General features: G+C 44.3%; 1 protein-coding gene across 1 annotated transcript in view; it reads left to right on the top strand.

Moving 5' to 3' along the window:
• Positions 1-20,154, top strand: part of SEC8 (subunit of exocyst complex 8) — a 56,703-nt gene that overhangs the window by 11,862 nt on the left and 24,687 nt on the right. The window contains exons 5-12 of the mRNA XM_078585609.1: positions 6,087-6,191; positions 12,221-12,330; positions 12,463-12,642; positions 13,876-14,020; positions 14,257-14,363; positions 17,470-17,756; positions 17,838-18,001; positions 18,252-18,367. Of these exons, the coding sequence (XP_078441735.1) occupies positions 6,087-6,191; positions 12,221-12,330; positions 12,463-12,642; positions 13,876-14,020; positions 14,257-14,363; positions 17,470-17,756; positions 17,838-18,001; positions 18,252-18,367 (1,214 nt within the window). The remainder of the gene's footprint in view (positions 1-6,086; positions 6,192-12,220; positions 12,331-12,462; positions 12,643-13,875; positions 14,021-14,256; positions 14,364-17,469; positions 17,757-17,837; positions 18,002-18,251; positions 18,368-20,154) is intronic.

Genomic DNA, 20,154 nt, shown 5'->3' with positions numbered 1-20,154 from the left:
GATGACATCAACATTGCCCATTGGAAGTGGTAAGAAATGGTCAACTACCCGTAGCTCTTGAATTGTCAACTGCACATACCTGCAAATACCTTGTCCGTGTACCTTATGTCCGTTGCCTAATGTGATGCCATATTTGGAAGAGTCTGAAATAGGAAGATTCAATGTGTCCACCACATCGGAGGAGATAAAATTATGGTTTGCGCCGCAATCAATTAGCACGGTGACTGCTTGGTGTTGGATGTGCCCTCTGATTTTAATGGTGCCAGGGGAGATCAGCTCCACCACTGAGTTTAAGGAGACCTCGACGAATTCAACTGGTTCGACGGTTTCGTCAATGGAAGTGGGGTCTTGATCCTCTTCGTCTATGGCCGGCTCACCCAGATTATTGTTCAACACCAATACATGCAGCTCGTTGTTGCATCGATGTCCGGGGGAGTATTTTTCGTTGCCGGAGAAGCATAAACCTCTGGCTTTGCAGTCTTGGATCTGCTCTTCTGTCAAGTTGATCTTGTGGGGATGGGGGCCCTTTGACGGTGAAACTTAGGTGCCCGTTCTATGAGGAGGTGGGTTCCACTGGCTTCCATAGTGTGACCCCACGATAAGAATTGGGGGAGCCCATTTTGGTTGGACTCATAATCGATGAGTTGCGGCTCGCTGGGGGCAAGCTAGATTTTGTCAGCATACGTCTTTTGTGCTCCACAAGTTGGGCCTTCAACATGGTAGTGGGAAGATCATGGCCTCAGCAATGTCGATCTCAGCTCGTATCTCTGGGAATAACCCTTTGATAAAACAGTCAATTATAATTTCTTCAGAGACACCGTGGAAATTGGCAGCTAACCAGATGAATTCTTTTCTGTAGTCATAGACTATGGAGGTCATCTTTACATCAAAGAAACGCTGGCGTGCAGTCCCGTCTTGACTTCCTGCGAACCATTCCAGTAGCTCGGATTTGAGGCTTGGCAATTCCCTAAGAGGGCATAGACTGAGGAGCCATTGGTACCAGGCGAGGGCTTCGCCTTCAAAGAGGGTCTAGGCTGCTATTACCTTCTCCTCCTCTGGAATGGGATACATGTTGAAAAAGATCCCCACTCGGTAAAGCCACTCTTCTGGATCGGTGCCTGCAAAGGTAGGCATCTCCAGGCGACGTGAAAAACGAGGGCCCTCGCTCGGGGGCACGCTTGTGGGAGCTTCCAGACTGAGCCAGTGGGGAACGGGTTGCGGTGGGCAGGTTTGGGATGCCCAGGTGGGAGGTTTAGGGTGCGATGGGAAGGCTGGGGGGGAAAACCAGGAGGTGTGGACCGAGGGGGGTTGAAGTCGTAGTGGGCCCATGCAAGCGGGGAAGGTGGGTTGGATCTGGAAACAGGGGGTACCAGAGTGGGCAGGGGTTGGGAGATGGGCGGGGAGGTGTCAGAGGAGGAGATGCTGGCAGTGGCGGACGACGAGGTGGGGTGGTCGTACCCAAAGGTCGCACAGTGGATGTACCCGTGGCTGATGTCTCCTGGGTGCGTTGCATCGCTGCTACCGTGAATGCTAGTTGGGAGACGGTGTGGGTCAGCACAGCCATGTCTTGTGGCAGAGACTGGAGGGGTTCAGCACTGCTTGCTGGTTCGCCAGGGTTGCTACATCTAGGGCGAGGGTGCGGAACGACCGAAGCTCTTGAGTGAGGTCATCCAAATCGGAACCTTCGGAAGCAGACGTGTGGTGGTTCAGCATCAGGAGCGTCCATGGCACCGTCACCAGCTCTGATACCAGTATTAGAGACCTGCTGAGGTAGAAGAAGAACCAGAAGGAAAGAAACAATAATCCCACAAACCAAAATAAACACCGAATTCACACGAGACAGACTGCAACAGGCTCGTGACTCCGGGAGCTTCCCTGTCCAGAGGGATCCTTCCTCAAAATACTTCGCATGCCTAAACTCAGTGTTTTCCCTCCTTTATATTAGGTGCGAACCCTTGTCGCTTCAGCTTCCTACCTGAGTAGTGAAGCGACACAATGGGCTTCCTTACAGACTACTGCTGGGAATTTGAAAGACTATCTGTACACTTACCTCCCCTTCCTGCCTGATCTGGTTCTGGAAGAGACTTTCATTAAAAGCGTTCAGCCAAACATTGAAGTTGAAGTAATCCATCAAAAACCGCATGGTTTGATAAGCATTATCAAGATTGCTAAATCGATTGAACGAAGGATACAAGTCATCTTTGAAACATGATCGGCCACTTTATCCAAAGAACTGAAAATTCAGAGTGTTCAACAATTTAGTGCGTCGACAAGGTGTGGCCCACGCACAGCTGATAAAGAGTCTCAGCTGGCACTAACACTGCCAGGAAAAGGGTGGATGGCCTGAAGATGAGAAATAATTCCACTATACTCTAGGGAGAACTGTTAGCTAAACGGAGACTACTCTTAACAGGTGACGATTTTTCAGCACAGAAGAGAGAAAGGGTTATGCTATCACTGTAATGACAACTTCGGCCCTGGTCATAGATGCAAGAAGACCTTGCAGGTCTTGATTGTGAATGAGGATGAGCAGGAAAAACCAGAACCAGAAGTAATGTAACTTCAGGAGGAACTGGAAGAAATTATGCAGCCTGAGGTGCAGTTATTATCAGCGCACGTTTCCCTTGATTCCATGCTGGGTTGGACACATCCAGAATCCATTAAGTTGAAGGGAGTTTACAAGGAAGGAAAATCACTGTGCTCATTGATAGTGAAGCTTTGACAACTTCCTGCATACAAGTCTGGTGGAGGAATTTCAGCTCCAACGTGAACCTATGGTACTCTTTGAAGTCGTATTAGGCAATGGTAAGGCAGATGAAGGTCAAGGTTATGGGTGGGAGTTAGGATGAGGTATCTGAATCATACATCTCCAGATATTGGCTTTTGTTGTTAGGGTGGTGATCAAGTACATGAACAATCCAAAACAGGCACATTTTCTGGTGGAAATCATCCTGTCTGAGGCAACAAAGCAGTTTTCCTAGTCTGGTACAACATCATCCAACAAGAATATATTAAGATCAGTCCGCACTTTGTTCTGGAGATGACAAGGTTATTCATCTTTGGATTTTGTCATCTCTGACCAGATGGCTAGTATATTTACCTATAGACTTCCTGTGGTTTCATGTCAATGTCTGATGTTGAAGTTGAGCATGAACAGCACACAGATTAAAAAGGGGAGTGGGTGTTGGATTTAAACCAGGAATGTTTTGTTATATCTTTTACCCCATGATTTTTTCACATTTCTTGTGTACACAATGTGAGCTCAAGTGATCTATTGATGGCTTTTGAAGCCATCTATAGTGTTTTGGGCTAATCCCATTTTCTTTGTTGCCCACATTCCAACGGGGTTTTTATTTTGAAAAACAAATAGGCGGTCACCGGAAAAGATCGGTAACCGCCCAACGTTTACATGCCTCGAGCCCTAAGGCTCCTTTACATAGGTATTCATCCGCTTCCCCTTTCATCCCCACCTCAGAGAAACTATGACGCAATGAGTCCTCCACTTCGTGGCTAGCCCATCCGTAGAGGCCGTCCCACCTCGAAATCTCACTTCATTTTTGTGGCGCCAAATTCCCCAAAGCTCTGTCAGCGCTCTGCCCCCCACTTCTCTTCGTCTGGGTCTGAGTCTCTACATGGACTCCCAGAAGGCCTCCTCTGATGTCGTGTTTACCACTGCCTGAGTTCAAGTTGCCCAAATCGTTTTAGCGAAAGGGCACCCAACAAATAGATGGTTACAGTCCTCGTCGCCTCCAGTGCACAATACACACTCCGTCGATGCGTCAGGATACATCCTCTTGCAGAAGACTCGGGTCACCAATCCTTTTCGAAGCAAAAGGCGCCCAAAGATCTTCACTTTCAGAGGGACCTTTAGGCGCCATATCGCTCGGTATGTGGGCAATCTCTACATTTTTCTGTTTCCGTGGCGAATCCCTACGTAGGCTTTCCGCACTGTAAAGGGGGCGTTGGTCCAGACCCAGCCATCTTTCTCGTCGAGTCTAGGGCGAAACTGATTCAAGGCTTGCTGCATGTCCAAAAAGTCTGCTAATCTTTGATCTGACAGGGCGCCACAAACCTCAGGTTCCATGTGCCATCCCAACACTCTCCTATTGTGTTCTAGGGGCGTTGTCCTAGTGAAAATAGACGCAGGAATGCTGCTCACAGTGGGCCCCGTGTCGACCAGTGGTCTGTCCAGAAGCGAAATAGAGAGCTGTCTCCTATTCGGGCTGAGTAGAATTCCCAAAATTTGGGGAATATTTGTCTAAGGCCATGTCAGAATGGTGACGCCCTCCTGACTGAAGCTGTTTTCTCGTCCCAGTTTAAGCCTTCTCTGTAATTGTCCGGCAAGATTTGGATGACTTGGTCCTCACCTGGTTGCATGATCTTTGTCACCCATTTTTGCTAATAGAGCCGTACTCATGCTCTGAATGTGCAGTACACCCAGACCTCCTTGTTTGAGGGGTTTGCAGATGGTATCCCATGTGACCAGTGCTAGTCCTCGGCTCTGGTCGTTTCCTGGTCCTCTCAAAAAAAACGTCTCATCAAGCACTAATTCTGCTTGGCAGCTTGTACACCGAGAGATGGAAGATGGGAATAGTTGATAGTACTGACCTCAGTAACACCTGCCGGCCGCCTCTGGATAACACTTTAGCTTGTCATCCTTCCAACCGTCGGTCAACCTTCTCTATCATTGGCTGCCAGTCTGCCTTAGTCATCCAGCCTCTGGTCAATGGCAAGCCCAAATATCTCATAGGAAGGCTGCCGATCGGTGTACCCAAGGCATCTGCGCACTGTGTCACCTCTTGAGAAAGATTAGAATTCACAAATGCTGATTTGGCCCGATTTATGCGTAAGCCCGAGAAGTCTGCAAACAAATCAAGTAGCGTGGACAGATTTTTTGCCTCTTCCACTGAGCCTTCGATAAAGAAAACGGTATTGTCCGCGTACTGCAGTAACGGTATGCCCTCGGGGTGGCTCTGTGTTTGGTAGCCCCTCAAGAGACTGTGTGTGCAAGCCAGGTTGGTGCATGTGGCTAGTTTTGATGCACTAGCCACATGCACTGAGAAGGAATGTGTTGTAATGCATCTTTTCATCAACGTGATCCATTCTTTAGGAAAGCCCCTCCTTTTCATGCATGCCCAAAGGAATCCCCAGTCAAGGGTGTCATATGCCTTGGCGAAATCGACCTTCCACATGAAGCCTTTGGTTTTGTGTCGTTTCCATGCCGCTAAGATCTCGCCTGCTGCGACGCAGCTATCGACGAGCTGACGCCTTAGGATGAACACCGACTGGGAGGATCCTATGAGTTCCCCGATCATCCCTCTCAGTCTGTTGGCCAAGACATTTGCGATTAGGTGGATGGAGTTGATGGAGAGATTGGGCAGAAATCTTCGAGTCTTTCAGCGCCTTGCTGCTTGCGTATAAGGATCAGGTAGGCCCTGTTTAATCTCTCCATGATGCCTGTCCCTTGGCGGAATTCCTCAAGCGTGGCCATCATGTCTGGACCTACCAGCTCCCAGAATTCTTTGTTAGAAGAATACTGGCATGCGCTCCGGACCTGGCGCTCCTTCGCCGTTGAGGCCCTTTATTGCCTCCTTAACCTCTTCCTCTAAGAAGGGACATATTAGTTCTGTTTTGCAGGAAGGGTCCAGCAGTCGAGCCCCCTACCACACCATGTCCAGGTGTTGCATCTGCCTTTCTTACAGAAGGCTTGGAAATGATCTGCAACTGCCTTTTCCACCAGTTGCGTTTCAACGTGCGCTTGGCCTCCCACTTTCTACGTGGGATATCTAGGAATAAATTACAATTGGTCGCTTTGGGTGAAATCCTAGTGCAACGATCCTGGAGGTCAAGGGTGCAGGAAACTCGGCCAATTGTAATTTTTCAGGCCCAAGGTTTCATCTGAAACCTTAGATTTATAAACATTCAGTTACTCATATGTCAACAAATTTCCTTTTAAGTTTACTTGTGAAGTCATTTGTGATAGACACTTCTTTGGCAATATGAGTGGAGTCATTTTCCCTTTGTTTTCAATAATGAAATTTTTTATTTTGCCTCATGGAACCTCAATTTTCATCTGATGCCTGTAGGTTCCGGCGCGGATTGAGAATCTTATTTCTGAAAAACAGTTTTATGCTGCAGTCCAGTTGCATGCTCAGTCAACTCTGATGCTTGAAAGAGAAGGTCTCCAAGCGGTTGGTCTCTGTACTTAACAAGAACAACACTTAAGCTTTGTTTTCATTGATTTATATTTCTTACACAATTTTGAATCTTTCACTACTTGTAAGTTAATGACTTCCCCCCTCAACACTCTGGTTTCTTGGTAAGCCCACAGGTCTCTCTCTTACTAATATTTTAATCTGTATGCCATTGTTTCCTTCATAAATCTGGTCCTAGGAAAATTTACTCCTTTCACTTAAATGAATTTTTGATTTGGTACTCATTTAGCTAGCGTTACCCTATTAATGAATTATAATATATTCAAATAAAAATGCTGTCGGCAAACTTATCTCTAATCCTTGACTTTTACTGTGGTCTCTCGAAGATGAACTGTCTGGATTTGTTTCTGCTGAATAGAAAATCTCTTATTTGGTTTTCTAGTCACTCCAAATTTATCCATCCATCTTTATTGCTCACTCTTCTCTTGTTCAACAATTTTTTGGTGTCTTTTTTGAATAAAGCAGAGATCAAGCATCAATAAGATCACCAACCTAGGAATTGAGATAGAGTCGAGAGAATGGGAAAGGTAAAATCCTTCATTCTTTCGAAGGAGGGTTGGATACATATTTTAAAAAGGAGAGAGATATTGAAGGAAAAGGTGGTTTACGCGGAAATGCAGAAGCGTATGCTTTGGTGGAGTTGGGCAGATCGAATATCAGAGTAGGGCAAACCGAAAGAAGCATCCCACTGTAGCTGAGCAAAACACGGAGGAGAAGAATGGGTGGACATGGAGGGGGATGAGGTGGGGCCTGAAGAGGAAGCAGGTTCATTTCATGGAGACACAGATCAGATGGCAAGAAGCCCGACAGTACGGCAGCAGCCATCATGGGACTCTGGGTGGAAGAAGATATGGACTCCATCATGGGTCCAAAAAGTAGTGGAGAGAGCAGGGTTCCGGGGGGAGCATCTATAGGAAGGGGCTGATCCCGTCCAACAATGAAGTGCATTTCACGGAATGTGCATGGTCTCCAGAAGGAGAGAAGGAGAGGATTAGCGAGGAGATACGCATGCGAATGGGGCGCCAACATGGTGTGCTGCTTGGAGAATATGTTACAAAAGTGCGAGGCATGGGATTGGAGAGTTGTGGGCGGTGAGTTACTCACAGGCTACTTGTCTGTGAATGCGGTAGAAAGATCTGGTGGGTCGATGGTGGCTTGAAACAAAGCTTTTTTTCTTAAGACGACTTTTGGACGGTGCAGTTAGTGGTGGCATCACAACTGAAGAGGAGAAGGGTCGGCTTTCAGTTTGTGGTCATCTCGGTTTATGTGCCAAAGAACCCAGTTCCCGACACATTCCTTTGGGGAGAGCTGGCAGACGTTGTTTCAAACCTCAAGGAGTGGGCGTTCATGGGCATTCATTGCAGATGTGTCTCTAAAGGAAATGGGGCCAATTGGCTGTATTTACACATGATGGAGCTTGGCAGGCCCTACAACCCTATCTCGGTTGGACTGCTCCCTATGCTCGGTGGAGCCACTTGAGCTATTCCCCCTGGCAGATGTGCGGTTGCTTTCTTGACCTTTGTTGGATCACACTCCATCAATATGGCTATCACAGAAGAGATCCTTGTGGCCCACATACTTCAAGATGTGCAGATCTTGGCTCCAAGAGGAGCACAAATCTGATATCGAGGGCGCAAGTAGGAAGCCCAGAGTATGTGGGAGCCCAGGCCATTGGTAGAGCATTAACAAATCATTTTAAGAGCTTCTCATGGCAAAGGGCAAGACATAAATGAAAGAGGAGTGGAAGAGGAGCAACTCGGCTAAGGCCAGCACAACAGCGAGGGCTGTGCCCCATCTCACAGGCATTGGTTCGAGCCACCATCAAGGGACTGGACAGGGAAGTAGCATTGGGGACGGATGGTTTTCCAGTTTTCTAGTTTTGCAATCTGAGAGATGGTCAAGACAGAGTTAATGGCCACGTTGGAGTTTCGACAAGGAAATTTGGATGGAAATATTAAACCATGATTATCTGGTGTTGCACTAGAGTCAAGGTGGCATTAGAGTGGGGGATTTTAGGCCGATTGCACTATCCAACTTTATCTATCTTACCATAGCCAAGGTCTTGGCCAACCGGCTTAGCGAAGTGATTGGCGACTTGATTGGTCCTTCCAATATGCGATCATTCCAGGTTGACAGCTGGTTAACAACTCAGTTGCTGCATCAGAAATCTTGACGTCATGGAAAAGATTGAAGGTAAAAGGGATCATTCGGAAGGTGGATTTGCAAAGGCATATGGCTGCCTTGACTAGGACTTCTGTGTTGGTGAATGGGCACCCCTGGAAGGAGCTGGATTCAGCCAAAATGAGGGGTCAGACAAGGATGCCCTCTAGCATCACTGCTCTTTATCTTGGCAGTGGATGCCATTGGCATAAGCACAGCAGAGGCTTACTCCAAAGGCCTGTTGAAGGGGCTTTCGGACACCTAGTTTCCCGAAAGGTATTTTTCTACTACAATGCGCAGATGATGGCACATTTTTCATATAGGGTATTGAGGAGATTAAGAACCTATCCGTGGATTGTCGGGACTACACATTAACCACACCAAGTCAGCCATTGTTAGCATTGGGTTATCACAAAAAGAGGAAGCCCTCTGTTCCAGTGTCTTGGGGACGCCTAGTGGTACATTACCCATAAAATATTTGAGCCTGCCGTTGACAGGGGTTTGTATCAAGTCCACAGATTGGCAACCGGCACTGGAGAAGGTAAAGTGAAAGTTAGAGAGATGGCAAGCCATATTGTTGTTGAGAGGAGATGATTGGTGTTGCTAAGACACGTGCTTTCAACACTACCCCATCCTCTACCTATCGGTGTTGAAGTTACCAGTAAGGGTCTGCTAGAGCATGTAATTTAGGATGGCAGGATTCCTATAGAAAAGCTCATGATCAGATGGCCCTTGTATTGTGGAATATAGTGTGCAGAATGATCCATTTGGGGGGCTTGGGGTACTAAAAATGCTAGATTTGAACTTAGCATTATTGGCCAAGTGGGTTAGCAGACTTATGGGACCAGATACAGATATGGCTACACAGATGCTAAAGAATGTCAATGGATCTAGCTTGGACTGCGAGTGTCAACCTCAGGGCACGGTTTGGGAGTCCTTGAATGGTGCATGGACCCCATATCTAGGCTACATCGCGTGTAACCAAAGAGATTCCAAGAATGTGGATCAAGAGATTCCAAGAATACGAGGTCAAGGCAGAAATTAAAGGGTTGAATGGGGAGGGAGCTCCGGGTCCAGATGACATCCCAGTCTTCTTTTACAGCCAATGTTGAAATCTGGTCGGTCCGGATGTGATGGTCACATTTGATGAATTTAGAGAGGGAAGAGGAAACATAGAGAAGATCAATAGATCACATATATTCCTCTTGCCAAAAGGCCTAGGGGCAGAAAAAATTGAAGATTTTTGACCTATTTCATTGTCAAATAGAATCAATTTGATTATTGCCAAGGTGTTAGCAAACAGGTTGAGAACCATGATTGGTGAACTGGTTGGATTTGCTCAATCAGCCTTTATGCTCGGCAGGCTACTGGTGGATAGTGCAGTAACAGCCGGAGAAATAATAGCCGCATGGAAGAGGAAGGGAACACGAGGGTTCATGTGGAAGGTAGACTAGGATTTCCTATGGGCATCCATGAAGAGGAGGGGCTTTCCCAAGGAATGGATAATCTGGGTGAAGAGATGCATCACATCGCACTCCTGCACGGTGCTGGTAAACGGACGCCCAGAAGGTGGTCAAATACAACCTCAACGAGAAGTGAGACAGGGCTGCCCATTGGCATCGTTACTGTTTGTCTTGCCAGTGGATGCACTCGCAGTATGTACTGAGCAAGCATGCACAAAGGGCTTGCTGCAAGGCTATCAACTATCCGAGCAATAAAATGGGATTCCCTTGCTTCAATACGCTGATGACACCACCTTCTTCATCGAAGGCTCAGTGAGGGAAGCGAGGAACTTATCCATCATACTTGATCTGTTTGCAGACTTCTCGGGACTCCAAATAAACAGGAGCAAATCAGCTTTTATGAGTAACGGGTTCTCGCCAGAAGAAGAAGCACAGTGTGTGGAGATTTTGAGAACACCAATTGGGTGGCTTCCAATGGGATATCTGGGCCTACCACTAACGAAGGGGAGGATGATGAAAGCTGATTAGCGACCGGTCATTGAGAAGGTGGAACGACGACCAGAGGGATGGCAAGCAAAAGTGTTATCTAGAGGGGGGACGATTGGTGCTTCTGAGGTCAGTTTTATCAACCATTCAGATTTTCTATCTCTCCATATTCAAGATGCCCACTGGAGTCGGGAAGAGAATATAAGGCATGATGAGGCGTTTTCTATGGAGAGGATCTGGGCCAGAATAAAGAGGGGGCCTGGTGATGGTGGCATGGGATAAGGTGTGCCGCCCAATTAAGATGGGAGGTCTGGGGGTCCTACACATGCAGAGCATGAACACAGCATTGCTAACCAAATGGGTGGAGAGAATTATGAATTCACAGGAGGATTTGATCATCAATTTATTGCGTGACATCTATGGTAAGGGTCTGAATTGGGACAGAAAGGCAGATATGTATCATGGAGCATCGCCATTCTGGTAAGGGCTGAGACAGATCTTTCCTAGGGTGCAAGGTTTTTTCTCGGCCAAGGTAGGCGACGGGAAGACATTCCAATTTTGGAGAGATGCATGGTCGCCACGGGGCATACTGAGTGAGATATTCCCCCGACTGTATGCACTGGCCCAGGATCAAAATGCCCACGTGCGTGTCTGGTGGGAGGTAGCGTGGATCCTGATCATACAAGGTGCCTTTTCCGACCAGCGTGTATCAGATTTCGTAGATATGCAACAATCCCTGTTTCAGCTACGACCAGAAGATGGAGAATGAGATAGTTGGACATGGACAAATGGCCTCTTCTTGGTCCATAAGGCTTGTGCGATGATCCGAGAAGGACAAGAGGAAGACATGGCACTAGTCCCATTGAAGGTGCAGTTTTTTGGGTGGCTGCTAGCAAGAAAAAGATTAATGACAAGAGTCTTTCGCAAAACGTGGGGAAGAAGGTTGCAACCATCTTTTCTTTGAATGCTCCTTTGCTCGCACAGTTTGGGCCAGCCAGTTACTCTCAAGGATGAAGGTGACATCTGAACAGGCCTTTTGGGAGTCGGCACAGAATTACGTGGGAAGAAGAAACAAGGAAAGGGGTGGAGCACTAGCGGAGTTGTGGGCCATCTGGCTACATAGAAACGTGGTGTTTTTCAGAGGTAGAAGGGCTTCTACCAATGGAGCTATACATGAATCGGAAGGACTTAAGGCAGCATGGTCCTTGAGAGCGACGGGAAGTGAAGGCAGGTTTTGATGGTGACTGATAAGCATGTAAAGGGCCTGTGAGGTCCTGACGGAAGGTTCACCGATTCATCAGGTGTTCATCCCTTGTTATAGTTAAAAAAAAAAGAGATTCCAAGAATAACTTGGAGTTTGAAACATGACATTGTCATCTACTCTTTCAACTAGTTAGCCATTAAGGTTGCCTATAATCTTGTGCAACATAAGTTTGCCTATGATGGTCACGGAACATTATAAGTGGCCTATAAATGGGCTCACTTATTGTGCCATGACATGGCCCATATGCTTTTATAACCCTATCGAAGAGGGTATCTCTTTGGGAAGAAATGTATCTTCTTTTGGTGTAATCTCTAATTGAGTGGAGTGTGGGTGTTAGAGCTACATGGAACTCTGGCACTCAAGGGAACAATACTTATTTCTGTGTTGATTAATGAGAAGAAAAATGAAATTTCCCTTAACTCTGCTACAGTTTTGATGCTCGTTTCTTCTTTTTTTATCCATAGCAAACATGTATTTGAACTTTGAAAGGTCAACTTATTTTCTGAAATGTCATGCATATAATTTTTGTAAGTTATGCTTTATTTAGGAGCAACTTTTGTTTCAACTTTTCTGTGACTTCAGAGGACCTAACTGCATCATTGCCATTTTAATTTCAATTTTATCTTTTTAAGGTTGGTGCCATGCAAGATGTACGATCGGAATTATCAAAGCTGCGTGGTGTCCTCTTTTATAAAATTTTGGATGATCTCCATAGCCACCTTTACAACAAGGGGCAGTATAGGTGTATTTCTCTCTCCCCAGTTTCATTGTACCCAGTTTTTAAATTTATTTTCACTAATACGCCTTCTTGTGCATCACCATTTGCTTCAGTTGACACTAATTTTTGTTTTTACACTGTAATCCTGATTTGCAGTGCAGGAAATTTCAGCTCGGTTGACTTCGATTCATTATTTACCAATGGAACAGTTACGATGACAGTGAAAAACTTAAACTCTTTATCTCGAAGAACCAGATCAATGAAAGGAGACGGTCAGTTGGGTAATGTGGCTCTTAGTGACGGTTATTATGATAAAACAGCTTTACTTGATGGGAGGTTAGTTTATTGATTCAAAACTCTATCAACGTAATAATTTAAAAGTTTGGATTATCCATTGAACTATTATGGTACTATTTCTCCAGAATATTCTTGTATACTCTGCCAAGAGTTTTTCTGTATCCATGCAATAGTGCTGATTTCTTCCTAGACTTTAAAATCTTTGGCGGATGAAGAAAACCCGAAAAAAAGAGGCTGAACCCTCATAAACTTGCCTTAGGGTTCATCACATGGTACTTATTATGTAGAGGAAAGAGAGCCTGAAATGGGCCCATGTGAATGGGCTATTACTAAGAGAAATGAGAGAGGAAGAGAAAGTGGCGCATTCAACAGTGAATAATTCTATTAATATGGAATCATACTAAACCTCTTATCTTCTAGTCATCTGAGGCTCACTTGAGATCCCGACAGTTTCTTGAATGGAACAAAGATATATATATTTTTTTGAAAACATATGAGGCGGTCACCCGAACAAATCGATAACCACCTGACAAGTACATGGTTCGAGCCCTAGGGCTCTATTACATGTATACATTTTCCTCTTCCCTCTTCATCCCCGTCGAGGAAAACCATGATGCTAGGAGACCTACCTCATGGGCAAGCCTGTCTGTAGATCACCTCATTTCTGTGTAGCCAGATTCCCCAGAGCACTCTCAGCGATGGGCCCCCCACTTCTCTATGTCTGGTACCAGTCCTCTTCATAGAATCCCAAAAGGCCTCCTCTGATGACGTGTTCACCGCCAACTGTGCTTGGGTGGCCCAAACTGTGCGTGCAAAAGGGCATCCAAAAAATAAATGATTACAATCTTCGTCATCTCTCGTGCACAACACGCATACTGTCGGGGCATCTGGATACATCCTCTTGAGAAAGACGCAGGTCATCAATCTCTTTCGGAGCAAGAGCCACCCAAAAATCTTGGCGTTAAGCGGAAACTTAAGATGCCAGATGGCTCGCCATGCTTGGATCATATTTTTGTCTTCCTCGTTGCCCTGTTGGATTTGTGCATAGGCTTTCCCTTTGCTTTTTAAGATTTTTGTGCAATCTTGAGTTTATGATTTATGAATTTAATCTAGACTGGCATGTTGGTAACTGGCAAAGCCTCCTTGGTTGCCAATGTTCTTTCACCCTTGCCACCCAGGGACTATAATTCTAGATTGTACTCTGTTTTCTTGGTTGTTACTATGATTTATTTTGTTTCATTGGTCTTATCTAAGTATAGTCAATTTTTTCAGTTCAACCTTGGATGGTCATTACGCTGATGGGCCACTAGATACAGCAAATGGGGTTGCTTCTGAAGGAGATCATGACAAGGAGACCACAGCTACCTCTCACCAACTTCCTTTGTGGCTTTCATGCGCAACGCCAGATGAGTTTGTCGTATGTTCTCTTAAAAGTTGAAATATTATTTAGGATGAGTCGTCTTTTTTCTCCTACTGATTCATGATGGTCAGTTCAAATCGTCAAAAGTACCCTCCTTGGCTTTGAAATACTCTTGATGATTCTGGATTCCACCTCTTCAGTTTGCATTGTTTCCTGTTCGAATCTATTGATTTTTTTCTCTTGCATTTTTTTCTTCTTTTTACTATTTTTTATTGATATCTTTTTGGCTGTAGGAAAGTATGAAAAAAAGTGATGCTTCACTCAATGTGAAGTACTTACAGACATTGGTAGAGTGTCTTTGCATGCTTGGTAAGGTTGCAGCTGCGGGGGCTATAATATGGTACTTTTATAACCTTCATCTTGATCTAGCACTATTAAATAAGTTATTCATCTATTGTAGGAATTGTAAAAGGCCACCACTAAAAATGTAGATTTCCTTTTTGTGTCCATAATTTAATTTTTTAATGGATACTTGTGGACTTAAGACTTCTGTTATGATGCCCTACTGCCCATTATCTTTGTTTTTCCATGTTATTTTTCCTATTTTCACTCTCTCGTGGTAGCCCTGTATATAGGCCCTGATAGATTTCTAATAGGAATATGAAAGAAGAGGGAGACATGAAGAGGGCAAGACTAAATGCATATTTCATTAATGAGAATAAAAAGTATATATACAGACCCATAGGGCAACGGTCTCATAAGTCGCAACTGTCATAGGTCTTTTCATACAACCCATAGGTAACGTATAGTACATATAAGCTGTGTACTACACATTAACAGACCTGTCAACGGTTATAATAACTATCAAGAATTATTCTTTATCTTGTACCCTTATCTTATCATGATATCACGGGTAATCAGGCCTGAAGATCCTGAATGCGATCTTGTGTCTCGTTGCAACAACTATCTGGTGATCGTCAATTATGTTTTATAGCTCCTCGTTTGTGATTTTTTTCTCCTTTTTTTGTGTTTGTATATCTCTTGAATTCCCTCCCATATGATAGTCCTCCTTCTAACTTCATCACTTAAAATGCAGTCTCCTCTTCCTTTTCTTCCGATCAAGATTTCATCATCCTTATGCATATCTTTAAGATATTAATGGTTTCTTCTATCTTTTCTGTCACATTCATATGTGATTCGACTCCGGTTGGTCTAAAGAAGAGTAGTCAGAGGTCTCGTCCAAGGGAGAAATGGCCAATGAATAGACGAGAATGATATCTGAGGGAAGAATAAAGGTGGTAGGGGGATGGAGTTCAGCCACATAATTTACAGAGTGACTTCTTGTCTAGGCACGTGCACGCTGAGTGGCATGTCCCTCATACCTGCCTCTATTCTTGTACATTCTCGGATAAGTTTGTGGGAAATTTACTCTTGTACTCTTCCTTTCTCAGAGTCCATTTTTATGGTACTCTTATGTAGGAATCACATCAATGGCATTAGAACTGAGTTCATAGCTTGAAGAAATAAGGGAGATACCAGAGGGCATTCTGAAGGCTATACCGAAGTTGAGTGAAGAGTAGAGAGAAAAGTTGTTAATGTGTACCAAGGGCATTGGCGAAGATCTTTTTGGAGACTGGAAGACTGTTGAGGGAGGCATATCCAAACTCCAAGAGCTGTATGCGCGTTTTCGGAATCTGTGGTCTCCACATTGTCACCGATTTCAGCAGTCACTGCCATCATCTCCGCATCATCTGCAGCCCTGCCACTACAGCGACTCCTCCCGCAAACTACTGCTGTTGCCACTGTTGCTGCCACATCCACCATGGTCACCTCTCGCGAGCCGCCATCACCATGCCACTGTCACTGACACGACTCAGTTACCTTGTCAGAGATCATGTGAGGGATCCCCGTGGTGGTTCCGTGAAGCATCATGTGACATTTCAGAGAATCATCATGTCACAAACCCTAGGTTTGAGACAGCTCCCTTATAAAATTTGCCCCTCCAATTACTCCAGGCCTGGAATCGCAGTACCCTGCAAGTAAGAGCTTGACAGACTAAATGAACCTAGGCCTATCACATGGGGCTCAACTGCTGGTTGGCCACTTCAACCAAGGGCGTCAAGTGCCAGTCTGCCATGACTTGGTCCAACAGGCCCTGTTGCAGTTTACGTGTGGTTCATCCATGATCCCCTTGCGGGCCATCTGAAGCCTGACCTGCAAACCAGTCGGGATTCAACTGTCATCCAAATGCTGTCCAGTCATGGGCCAGCCTGCGGTATGCCTTCCCAACATCACTATCATTCTGCCAGATGCTGCAGTTTCGGCTCTTATATATCCGTAGTTGGGATTCGTCGTTTCTTCGTGGTCGTAACAATCACTTCAAGCAGTGGAAAGAATAAAAAATGTGCTCCAAGTCCTTGGGCTGTTGAACAGAATCCAACCACACTTGAATGGATGGTACAAAGTCCTCCAGCTTTTCATACTTTTGGAGAACTTCCAGCTATCAAGGAGACGAAAAGCTATGTGAAGTAAAAAGGTTGTCGACTGCTACTAAGAACCTAACAGAACTTTTCTTTTGATTTCTAATCTAATGTTTGTTAGAAAGAAAAAGACGCGAGGAGCGGGAGCAGTGCAACCAAACACTGCCGCCTCCACCACCATGTCTGCCAATGCCAATACTGGTGCCTTAACTGAAACCACCACTGCTGCTCCACAGATGCTGAGTCTCACTGCCACCTCCACTGCTGCTGGCACCTCAGCAGCTGTCCCTACCAGCTGGAGGACAACTGTTGCTGAATGGGGGAGCAGTGATGCATCCATTTAGAGCAGGAAATGATTAAATAACCTCTCAAGTTCTGAAGGTGAATAACTTTCAGTCATTTCCCCTCTTTCCCTCCTCTTGCACCTTTTCAACTCTTGCATAATCCAGAATTCTGATACTTCCCTGGTGGTATTGTATCACTCCCAATTGTAGAATTGTTAAAAAAAAATTACTCCCAATTGTAGATACAGAAGACGTTTGCATTGTTGGAGACATTTGTGGAAACATTTGTGCCTGACACAAAAGTGAACACAACTTCTTGTTGCATTAGTGCTCACTTTGGTTTGCCAGATTTACTGTTTGACCTTTGTGGTGATGTATTGTGTGATAGGGCCTTTGCCCACAAATATCTCCCTCTCTTTGGCTTCTATCTTTTCTCTCCTGTGAATCCCCGAATCAATCAATGTTTCAAGATTGAAGTTTTATTAATCCTAATGTATCAAAGCCATAAGGGCTTCAAGGTCAGTACATGTTTATTGATATCTTCAAGTTTTGTTTTTATTATTTCTTTCCTATGTTCTGTTTTCATTATTATAGTTTAATCATGTAAGTTCTATTCGTATAAATTTTGTAGATACATGTACATTTGTGGGAATAATCTTATGAACCATTAGAGACCCTTATTTTGGAGTGTTGACGCAAGATCTCTCTCCTTTGTTTTTTTTGATCTTCTGTTTGAGAACAGTCAGAGGCTCAGACCTTCAGTCCATGAGATCATCTCTTCAACGATAAAGGCGTTTACATCTGCTCGAGGTCCATCATTTAATAGTCAAAATGCCAAAAGTGAGGCTACAATTTATTCATCTAGAGGGTTAGCAGAGAGGCGCCTGACAGGAAAGACTGGAGCATCCTTCATTGGAACACAAATGGCTCTCAGCCCCGTGTCGACAGCTATGACGCCCATTGGAGTAGCACAGTCTGCAGCTGGAGATTTGCTTACATCTGTACTGGATACTGTTGTACAAATAATTGGTACGTATTGCTATTTCCTAATTTTATTGCATTCACTTTATACTTTTAAGAATTAAAGAATGTCATTGATATCATTGATAGAGAACCATGCTACTGTTGGAAAGCTTTTGGAGTCAGAGCTAGCACAGAAGAGTGACAATCATAGTTTGAGAACCACAAGTGGAGCTGGAAACTGGAACACTGACGCTGAAGCTTCTCAAATTACTGGGGGCTTTAGCTTAAGTTTCTCCTTGTCAGTCATACAGGTAAGGCTTCTTGTTTTAACCAAACTTTGATGATGAAAGTGTCAACACTCTAGTAAAGAATGGCTTTGTGGTCTGATTTATGCCAAACGTGTTGGCAGTTATTGTTTTATGCCAAAAGTGTGGCCTAATTATTTTTGTGGATTTTAATTGTCAAACTAATCTGTCGAGGAGAGTATTTGGGTTAGTTTAACTTAGTACTTCAACTGGGGCAACTCGACTTTACGGTAATTGTTTTTGGCCTAATGGACAGAGTGAATGCCAACAACTGATTTGTGAGATTTTGAGAGCAACACCAGAGACTGCATCTGCAGATGCAGCAGCCCAGACAGCAAGACTTGCGAGTAGTATTCCTGGCAGAGATAGGAGGCAAGTGGCATCGACTTATGTATTTTTTCTTGCCATAATTTTTTAGCTCTCATCAGTTTAATGTTGACATGTAAAATTCTTGAAGCATCTAGCTTATATTTTCTTGTATTTTTTATCACAACCATGGATTTAAATTTTCTGTTATTTGTTTGCTATATCACATTGCATGCAGCTTCAGGGGCATTTTTTTCTAAAAAACTAGTGAAAATTTTTGGGTCTCCATAGATCATATTTTCGTTCTTGCATATTTATGAAAAAATGAAGAATAACAGCGCCAATGAAAGGATGAGACAAAGATATACCAGGAGAGGGAGAGTTTTCCAACTGTGTCTTCTTGTTGTCCTTTGTCTGTTGGGACGGGACAGAAGATATTCAACACATTGTCGAGTAACAAAAATAAGGTCCAAAGGCTAATTATCTATGCGTTGACCAAAATTTGTAGCCCAAGGAAGACTCCATTAGTTTTTTCCTCAATTTTGAAATATTTGGGAAAACCTTTTCATTAAATCTGTATAAATAGATTACACTGTTAAGTCTTTTGCTCGTGGTTTCTGAAGAGATGTATGTAATTTTGTCCTTCTGGTAGACATTTCAACAGTATTCCCTATTTAAATATTTGAAAGCATGCCACACCGACATTCCAGAATTTTAAAATATCTTGATAAACCTTATGCAATATCTTATTAGCTTAGCAAATTATGTCAAGTTTATTTCTCCATATTAGTACATCGTTTCTTCCAAATGCTTATCAATGAATGAAACTTAATCCATCGTCATTATACAATGCATGACCAATGGCGAAACACTATTTCTATATCTGTTCACATTTTCTTCTAATTTTCTCATGTCCAACTGCGGGGCTTTACTTTCATGGACTACAAAGAGTGATAGAGTTGATCCGACTGTAGGACTGATTATAATTTAAACAGTTTCTTTCTCTTATTTGACCCAATCATTCTTGGCTATGGTAGTAAGTTTTGCCTCTAACTATAATGTGGAATTTGTAAATTCCTTGATCTTGAGTTTCTGGATGGTGGAAGGGGGCCTCTTGTATCACTGTGGAGTTGGTAAGAACTTCAGAAAACTATTTAGGCTCATTCAGCATCTGGAATGCCTAACAATGTAGAGGACAATCTTGGACGACTTGGACCCAATTCTAGTTTTTCTCAGTTTCTCCTCCAATTTCTGTATTCTATTTAATGACAAACCGTTCTCCATTAGAGGTTTCATGGACGATGCCATTAGAGGTGAAGAAGTTGGAGACGGTGGAATTAACGTAATCACGGGCATTATCGGAGTGGAAGCGTTTGAAGGATGTAGCAAATTCTCGTTAGGTTAGAGGTTCCATAAAAGGGTACATATAGAGAGTAGGAGAGAGAGGCCCATTACATCAAAAAGAAATACATGTTCAACAGTCCCCCTCAAACTGGTGAGTGGATATCATCCATTCCCAGTTTGCCACACAAGTCTTGGAAATGCGGAGCGGACAGGTCTTTGGTAAAAATATAAGCTCGCTGATGGGTGGAGGGAACATATGATATGCAAAGCTGTCTTGACTCAAGCTTCTCTTTAATGAAGTGACGATCCACTTCGACATGCTTTGTACGATCATGTTGTACTGGATCATGGGCAGTGCTGATAGCCGACTTGTTATCACAAAATAGTTGAGTAGATTGATCACACGATAGCTTCAACTCTGCGAGGAGATTGGTGATCCATAATGCCTCGCAGATGCCTTGTGCCAGAGCACGAACTCAGCTTCTGCACTCGAGCGAGAGACAACAGGT

This window comes from Wolffia australiana, chromosome 14, assembly GCF_029677425.1.
Source record: "Wolffia australiana isolate 7733 chromosome 14, ASM2967742v1".
Lineage (NCBI taxonomy): Eukaryota > Viridiplantae > Streptophyta > Magnoliopsida > Alismatales > Araceae > Wolffia > Wolffia australiana.
Note: the sequence above shows the minus strand (reverse complement) of the source record. Positions and strands in the feature narration are given on the sequence as shown.